At 45.1% G+C, this 9079-nt stretch overlaps 1 protein-coding gene across 3 annotated transcripts; it reads left to right on the forward strand.

Annotated features, from left to right (window-relative positions):
- Positions 1 to 367: 367 nt before the first annotated feature.
- Positions 368 to 7374, forward strand: CUNH11orf87 (chromosome unknown C11orf87 homolog). 3 transcript variants are annotated; one of them, XM_019653614.1, is made up of 2 exons: positions 368 to 533; positions 1622 to 7374. In XM_019653614.1, the coding sequence occupies exon 2, from the start codon at positions 1881 to 1883 to the stop codon at positions 2466 to 2468; it is 588 nt and encodes a 195-aa protein (XP_019509159.1). In that variant the 5' UTR covers positions 368 to 533; positions 1622 to 1880; the 3' UTR covers positions 2469 to 7374. The 3 variants fall into 3 exon arrangements, with proteins under 3 accessions (XP_019509159.1, XP_019509160.1, XP_019509158.1); XM_019653615.1 differs by lacking the exon at positions 368 to 533 and adding an exon at positions 746 to 819; XM_019653613.1 differs by lacking the exon at positions 368 to 533 and adding an exon at positions 1035 to 1149.
- The last annotated feature ends 1705 nt before the right edge of the window (positions 7375 to 9079 follow it).

Below are 9079 nucleotides of genomic sequence, written 5' to 3' on the forward strand. Positions count from 1 at the left end.
AGCGGAGGCAGGAGAGGAGTGAGGGGTGATTCTCAACGGCCCAGGGAGAAAAATCTAATGTGTGCCCTGGAGGAAGATGGATCTCTAGAGTGTAAAAATGTGTTCCTGGGACCATGTAGGAAAGGGTTGAAGGTGAGGAATCAGGCAGCCAGAGAAATGAAGCTTCAACCCTTCCTAGGCATAGGAGTGCGGAAGGTGGGTTGCTCACAGGGTAGGGGTGGAGGGTGCTCCTCATGGCCCCTGGGCAGGGGAACGGCAGGGAACTGGGAACGTGTGTGGCAGAGGCTCTGCCAGGACGAGATGTTGGGGTATGAGAGTGGGGTGGGGGCCTGAGGGGTGGCTTGGAGCCCTGGCGGTGGCTGCCTGACGTCACCGGCCTCTCTGGCAATAGGCTGCGAGCTGAGCTCCCCGAAGCGGCAGCAGCGGCGGCGGCAGCGCGGCTTGGTCTCTGGCCCCTTCACTCCGCGCCTTCTGCAGCCGCCACTGCAGCCGCGCGGCGGGGCTCCCTCCCTACAGCCAGCTGGCAGCCCCAGGTAAGGGACGCGGTGCGGCTAAAGGCTCGGGACAGCCGGGCGGCAGGGTGGCTGGGCGCAAGTGGGTAGGACAGACCCGGCGGCCTGCACAGGCACCCCTGGCCGTGGCTTCGGCCCCCGCCCCTGCCCCGGCCCCGGCTTGCGCGCCGCCTCGCTGCTCCGCAGTGCAACAGTTTGCAGCTGCCTCTTGAGAGCGGCAAGGGGCTCTGCTGCTCTCTGCGGATCTACCTGGCTCTGGGAAGAGCCTCGGGGCCCTCGGGCTGGATCTGGGAAGGCCGGAGAGAAGGTCGGGAGCCTAAACTTTGCAGGCGGGAACCCTCCCCCTTCTGTTTCCAGCCCCCTAGAAAGAAGCAGGATACAGTCAAGTGGGGGAGGGGGCACAGAGAAATGGGGCGTTTGCGGAGATGTGTTTTAGCTGAGAGGTGCTTCAGTTGCTTTTGGGGGTGGGGGTTGGGGGGGGTGGGTACCAAGGAAGAAGGCTGGAGAAAGAATGGAGCGGGATCCTGCGCGTCAGCCGCGGCCGTGGACAGAGGCGGAGCGGGATGTGGTGCCAGAGGAACCCCATGGGAATGGGACCTAAGGGATCTGACGCCGTCTGGAAAGGGAAAGTCGGGAGGTAGAGAGACGGGAAGAGAGGACTGCATACCCGGAGCCCGCTCGGCGACCGGGGGTGGGTGCTGGGCAGGGTAGGATCCAGGGGAAGACATCCACTGAGAGGGCGCAGGAAAGAAGAGAGAGAGGCAGGCGCTCTGGGAAGCAGGGACCGCGATGCGAGGCGGCTGCCTTCTGTTGTAATTAGAAAGTTGTGGGGGGCGCAGGCAGACTGCCTTATCTGCTGAGTAATCCTCATCTCCGCGGTGCCGGCGCAGACCCCTTCCCAGATAGTGTGGATCGAGCCCAAAGCTGGCGCCTCTGGTTTGCGGCCAGGGGCGGGCGGTCTGGGGGTCCACCCGCTGCGGAGAAGACGGGCAGTTTTCAGCTGAGGCAGTGTGCCCAGAGGGCTGCTTTGCAGTGGCGCTGGTCCTTCCGGTCCTCCGCACTCTCATGGGCAGCGACAGGGATCCTAACTAAGCCTGTTCTCTTTGCAGCCTGGTGCCTTGGCAAAGGAAAAGGGCGCGCGGACACGCGTTCGAGGCGGGTCCTGAGAGGATCTCCGGGGCTCCGCTTGCTCCCCTACGGGCTTGCTTGCCCGCAGTTGCTCCCTCAGTTCTTCGCTCGCGCGCGCATCCACTCCCACACCAGGGAGTTGTTTTGGGTGGCGTGGGCTCCGTCCTCTTCCTGGCCGGTGGGAACGGTGTGCCCAAGAGAGGAAGTCTGGTGGGCCCAGCCCCTCCCAGCCCAGCGCCGATGAGTGCCAGGGCGCCCAAGGAGCTGAGGCTGGCGTTGCCGCCGTGTCTCCTCAACCGGACCTTTGCTTCTTCCAACGCCAGTGGCAGCGGCAACGTGAGTGCCCGTGGCCCGGGCGCAGGCGGCGGCACCTGCATTACGCAGGTGGGACAGCAGCTCTTCCAGTCCTTCTCCTCCACGCTGGTGCTGATTGTCCTGGTCACCCTCATCTTCTGCCTCATCGTGCTGTCCCTCTCCACCTTCCACATCCACAAGCGTAGGATGAAGAAGAGGAAGATGCAGAGGGCTCAGGAAGAATACGAGCGGGATCACTGCAGTGGCAACCGCAGCGGCAGGGGGCTGCCCCCGGCGGGCGGCCAGGCCCCAAACCAAGTAAAAGAAACCCGGCTGGAGAGGCAGCCCCGGGACTCGGCCTTCTGCGCCCCCTCCAATGCCCCCTCCTCTTCTTCCTCCCCTGGCCTCGAGTGCCAGGGTCCCTATGCTCCCCCACCTCCACCACCTGCCCCCAGTCCTCAAGGAGCACACGCAGCCTCCTCCTGTTTGGACACAGCTGGCGAGGGCCTTTTGCAAACGGTGGTATTGTCCTGATTGTCTAGCCCCTGTCTTCTCCCCTTCCTTGTTTCCAGCATCTTTGCCGTCCTCGCTTTCCCCCTCCGTCCTCAGTCTTTCACTTCCCTCTTGCCTCTTTCCTCTTCCTTCTTTCCTTATCTGCCCCCCACCCCTTACTGTTTCTCCTCCGCCGAGGCACTGTGCGGTATTTGTAAATATTGGGTGAGGAAAGTCTCGGAAGAAGAAATAACGCTGATAATAATACTTTATTATTAATATTTATAGTAATTATTATAATACTAATAACAATCCAAGCGCATGACAAATCACATAATTTCTCATTGTCAATGAAGGATGCGTCTTCCCTCTCCACCCTGCGCCCCCCACAATAAGGAGGAGAAACCGCACAAGCTACCAAATATATAACAGGCATTGACCCCGGAGCGAAGGGAGTGGAGGGGGCCCGGTGTGTTGTACATAGCTGTCAGGTTAAGGTTCAGTTACCGTCCTTCCCCTCCACCCCCACTAAGCTTTCACTTTTCCTTCAGCTTCCCTCCCTTCCCCATTCCCATCTTCAGCCAGGCTCAGGCAAAAGTATATTATAAAGAAAACGTCTGCATTAAGCACCAGGACTACAAGAGAGGTCACAGAGACAGTCCCAGAAAAACGTTTATGACAGGTACCGCTCTCCAGTCAGCCCTCTTCTCACCCCTGTGAACCACACCCTTTTCCAGGAACAGGCATTTTAATTTACTTTTAGATATGTCCCTCGCTGGCCGAGCATAAGTACATTAAAAATCTTTGAGTTTAAATAAAAAATAAAAAAAGAATCTACCGCTTTAGCTTCCTGTCCCGCCCCCACCTGTACACCTTTGACTTGTGGCATTTTCAGGATTCACAAAGGATCCGGGAGCTGTCCAGCCAGGTGTGGTGCTGAAATTGCCTACTGAACTGGTTACTTTTTTTGGTTGTGCAGGCCAAGGAGGGGCTGTTTTGGAAAGTGACTATTCTAGTTTTTTGTTGGTTTCTTCTTTTTCTACAATCGGGTTTGTGTGTACTATCGGTTTTCTTATTATTAAATATTGCATAAATTACCTTTTTTTGTAAAGAAAAAAATATATATATTAGGTGATGTCCAGTACTGAAAGTGCAGTATCTAACAAACCAGAATGTTTCTGTTTAACTTTTAGAACAAGTACACCTTTGTTATATACTTATTATATTGGTACCACATACAGAAGCAAACTATAGTTCTGTTCTACGTCCTCCAAACTGTATATTGTTGTTCTTAATTTCCAGCTGTTGGTATAATGGTTACCACTGGATGAGGAATTCAGTGGTGCAGGCCTGGCTTCTGCTGTTTCCAGAAGTGTTATTTTGTATCTTACTCTGTAGTAGACTGTTATAAAAAGATAACATATATGTTTTCTTTTTTCTTTTGCAAATAACAGAAACTACCACAACAGAAAAAAAAAATGGATGTGCAGGAATGCCATCTATTAAAATATGGTTAATATTTAAACAATGCCTGTAGTCCTCCCTGCATGCAGTTACCACCTGGAGGCAGTGGTGTGTATGCTTGCTTGTACTGTATGTGTTTGGAGGTGAGACTGGTGGGGATGTTGGGCAATTTGGATGACAGGACATGCAAATTTTAAGAGAAGTTAAACCCAGTAACTACTTGTAGGATAAAAATGTTTGCAGCTTGTTTAGTTAAAAACCTGTGCTTGTATCTGATATGTGATAAAGGAAGGGTTATCTTTCACTTTCTGATTCTGGTTTACCTAACTTCAATGAATACATGAAGAAAGGCTGAGAAAAAGAAAATTGAGAGAAGAAGATAAATTTGCTTCTGTTCTTTCTCCTAATGCCAGACAAGGACATCTATGCTAGAAATGGAATCCACCAATGGTTATTTACTACTTTGTTTTCCCTGGATTGATGATAGAAGGAACCAGAAGCATATTACAATCTTAATTATATGCAGTGGCATCTTTTCTTGGAAACCAATTTTCCAACAGTTATTCAAATGTTTGGAAAATGTATGAACTAGAATGTTATACAAAAAGTTCAACCAAAACTGCCCATACTAACCTGCAGAGTGTAAAGCAACAGCGCCCTTAAGTGCATCCCTCTCCCAAGTAACTAGTAGTTCTAGAGTCTTTGTCTTGGTTCCAGGCATATGTGCTTTTTTCCATAGAAAATATTACCTCTGAGGTTTTAGGTCAACTATTAATATTAAATTGCCCAAGCTCAGTTTGCATCTTTAATAAAAATAATTTAATAAGCTTAATTTTAATTGCCCATTAGATATTCACTCAAGTCCTTTCCTGAAGCACAGAGGATCATCATTTAAGCATGCCATGTTGTAATATTAGGAAGACCAGGTATAATCTTTGGGTACAATATGTTCAACAATGAACCAGATTCTCTCCAGTGCCTTAGTCACTTCCTAGTAATAGATAAAAGAATGCATTAACTCCCTCAGGCCACTAGGGAATCCTTTAGTGCATCAGAGCTATACATTGTACATCAGAATGACTAAGGCACTGTGAAGAAGAAAGTCCATTAAGTTTTGTAGCTCACCCTCATCTGGCTGTAGCTCTTTAATACCTTATTACAGGATGACTTTTGGACTTGAAATTTGATAGAATCAGGGACTCAGAAAGGAGCTTTCTCATTTCTGATGAGCTCCACTAAGTGCATGAATATTACTTTCTCCCCTTTATTTGGTGCACTTTTTACAGTGAAAAATTTCCCATTTTATTAAAGCAATAAGATGTTCTGTTGTGAGCAATGCTGGATGATGATTCCATTTCCTTGGTGCTGAAGCTACTCATACATTCTTGCCTTATGAATCATAGTGCATTCAAGGCATGCAATAATAATCCCTTTCCAACAAGCAGCCTGTACACTCTAGGGGGTAATTATGAAATTGTCCTATGTAATTTCCGTCCAAAGGAAAGAAGAAACAGGAGAAATAAAAAAGATTATGCATATTGTGTTAAAAATATCTTGATACCTCCAAACATGGGCACACATCCATAATATGCTCTTATTATACACCTTTAAATATGTGTGCCTTTCTCCATTAATTGACTATGGCTTAATATTTTTAATAGTGGTTTGTGTAAAGATGATGTGGTTTGTGAGTCAGATGTCACTCAGAGTTTAATATACTCAGACCCCTAAGCTTCTGAGTCTTGAGACTTTTTGAGATAGAGAATTATGTGAAATTCTAGTAATGCCAGTCCCCCACCAAATTATTGCAATAAGCACATATCTAAGCAATTTGCACAGATCTTGTTTAAAGCATTGCATCTTACAGAGCTCAACTGATAGTCTCAGGAGTTTGGGATGCTACCAACAGGGCATTTTGGATTTCATTTATGTGAAACAAAAGGCAATCTGGAAATAGCTAAATTTATTTTTAAAATTTTATTCACTGATGTCCCGTCAAACTAATTGCTTCAAATCCCTATAGCTACAGCTCAACTTCTGCACTTGCTATTCAGTATTAATAAGGTGGCATGCTTGATTCTTATTGTTTTTAAAAATGAGAACATTGGAGAAAGAATACCATTATGTTAACTGTATTGGACTCTGAATCTTAAAGATGTAGATGGATATAATCTTCTTTAGAATTTATATACACCCATAGATATGTATTTATATATACATACATTTTGTACAAATTTACAATGGACTTTTTGTATTCTCTTTTCTGTCATTACAAGAATGAGATGGAAACCAAATTGTTGTTCCATCCTCTTATCCAAAGAGGATACTGAGAAGTCAGGTATATGCATGTACTTATTTCTCTGGGGTCAAATCTGAATGACTTTCTCTTTATTTAATGAAAGGGGAGAGTCCTGGTTGGCTCAGGAAGTTGGTAATTAGATAAGCTTCCTTTCCTAGTTAGTGACTCAAATGTAGCAATGATAATGAACTTATGACCATATCTATGTGGTCTTACTATCTAGATGGAAAGCAAAAATATCTAGAAGAGGTTTAGGACCACCTAGACCACAAACCTGGATTGTTGCTCGATTTTTTGTTTTCAACCTATATGTTGTGTGGAGATACAACTTATATCTGCATAGCTAAAGGTAAAGTGAAAATATGACCATTATATATTTAGTTTGCTAAGTAGTTTTTGGAAAATATGGGTAAATTAGCTTTAAAAAACTTTGGCATCTGACTTTTCCACCATTTCTATCTGTATCAATTGAATCAATTAGATAATGTTTAAAATTCCATTTTCCCCCCATTATGCAGACATATATGCTTTAAATGCTTTTCTGTGGGTGACAGTTGAACAATTGCTAACTGATATTATGTGGAAGTTATAGGTTAAATTAGAACAAGAAATTTTAATCTAATCTGGTCAAGCTCCTCAGGTCCACTCCTGTGTGAATATGGACTTCAAACCTGAATCTGAAAAGCTGCTTTTCTGGGCCATCTTTTGCTGAAACTAATGATGGTGGTCTGTAGATATTTTAGTTCACATGAGAACGACTTGACCTATCTATAGAGGGGTATTTAATAATTGGATTGAACATAAATCTGATTCTGATTTGGTTTTTGATTTATTTGATAACATTTGAGAAACAGCTTGATGGCTTGACACCAATATTTATTAATGTCACCAACCTAATAATACAATTGGTGTTGGGTAGGAATGCTGAGCTAAGAATTAGAATTTAATTAACTTTAATTGGGGCAATATCTTATCAAGGTGGTCCTATCTGTTTGAGACAGGGACACTTGTGATTTCACTGAGTTGTTTTTATAGAGAGATTAACAACAGTAACGATGACAACAAGAACAACAACAGAAAAAGCTGATTTTTGAACGTGACTATATCTGACAGAATAAAACAGATATCAGAATTCATGGAAACTTTGTTTTGCTTTTCTATCAATAAAAGAGTTTTCTTGTTAAATGGCTTTTTGTCACTACTTCCTTATTAATTTAATTTATTATATAGCAGGATTACAAAATTACTTGTTCTATTACCCTCAAATGCTCAAAGAAATTGTTTTTTGTTGTTGTTGTTTGTTTGTTTTCTAGCTGAGCCATCCTGCCACCTGTTGGCAGCTCAGCTTGGGCCGGGCATCGAACCGCTGTTGCTCAGAGCTCAAACTCTTGAGCGAGCTCTTAACCAACTGAGCCACTTGGCCGGCCCTAGTTGTTTGTTTTTTGTTTGTTTAAATTCTATCACTCATCTGACATTCCACACAAACCAAGTGCATACGAGAAATGGGAAGAGTATAAATTTTAGTACAACTCAATAAACTGAGTCAAGCAGAATAACTTAGCAATTCTTTAAGGCAGATGCTCAGGTTCTTTAGGTCACATGATTAGTCTCTCGACTCCTTTTTCCCTGCCTATACTTCTCTAATATAACCAGGTATGTGGGGAAAGAATATATTTGTTGATTTTGTGGCATTTAGGGGGAACGGGGAGCCTCAGATTCATATAAGTTACTATGGATCCTAGCTGAACCCTGCTGTAAAGCAGCTGATTGGGACTGCTTCATAATCTGAGGTGCTATTGGTCTATCCAGTTTGTGTGCTGACATTCACTACTGCAGCCTTAGACCCCTGGACCTTTGTCCCTGGTCTCAAAGTAATCATCCACATGAGTCTATTAATTTTTTCCCCCCTACCATCTCTAGGTCTAGCAGTGCTTTCACACTTTGTCCCCTTCTGGTAGATATAGAAACTCCTGTGTGCTCTGCACACCATGGACCTACTACCGAAAGGCTTGGATGGATTCTAGCTCAGGATTATTCATCTGTCTACCTCCCACTGCCACTTCAGCTTTACTAGCCTTGCTCCATGTCAGATGGTACCATGAAGAAGGATTTCCTCTGAGGTCTTGTAGCCCCAATTTAATACATTCCAGAGGAAGGTGGTGCCATTTAGCCTTAACCCTTGGGCTTCTCCAAAGCTATTTAGATATTTATGAAGCACCACCAGCTTCTTCTTGACTCCTGTGTGTGGAGAAGAGAAGCATGAAAGCCTTAATAGCTGCTTGCCTCACTTTCCTGTCTCATTTTTTATAACCAAAATTGCCCCAGACTGCAAGAATCAGATTTTCCTCCTAATGCCCCTTTTATTCTAGCCTAGATTTCTCCTACTATCCCACTTCTGCAGTAGACTTCGTCCCCCACTTTCTAACTTCAGCCTTCTGACTATCTCTTAATGGAAGTTTGACAGGGTGTAGGAGACAAGAGAGATAAGTTTATTGATAAGGGATCCTAAATTGAGAGATATTGAAACATGTAATGCTACCTTTCTATTCTTGCAAAGGACATTTACTCATGATTAAGGTTCTATGCTTCCTTTTTCCAAGAAGGTGAGAGCTTGATCATTATCCTACATTTATTTCTCTATTAACTTCTACCTAATCCCTCCAAGTTTGGCTAGAAAACCTGGGTACTGATTGGATCGTTTACCTCATATCACTATTTGTTCTCCAAGAAGATACAGTCTCTCCCCAATACTGACCCATTGCTTCACCCTACACCTACCTTTGTGGAGCTGCAGAGTGTGTGTTGGAAACATTTTCCTTGAGGTGGGACAAACTTCTGGTGAATGTTGAATATGGCAGTGGAGATGAGCACCTATCTCTTATCTAAAGAC

The sequence above is a fragment of the Hipposideros armiger genome, unplaced genomic scaffold, assembly GCF_001890085.2.
Source record: "Hipposideros armiger isolate ML-2016 unplaced genomic scaffold, ASM189008v1 scaffold_204, whole genome shotgun sequence".
Lineage (NCBI taxonomy): Eukaryota > Metazoa > Chordata > Mammalia > Chiroptera > Hipposideridae > Hipposideros > Hipposideros armiger.

Excerpts from the sequence above, each read along its gene's own strand:
- CUNH11orf87 (XM_019653613.1), top strand. The coding sequence starts at position 1,076 with ATGTGGTGCCAGAGGAACCCCATGGGAATGGGACCTAAGGGATCTGAC. Across the intron at positions 1,150-1,621 it reads TGGAAAGGGAAAGTCGGGAG|CCTGGTGCCTTGGCAAAGGA; the intron begins GTAGAGAGACGG and ends TTCTCTTTGCAG.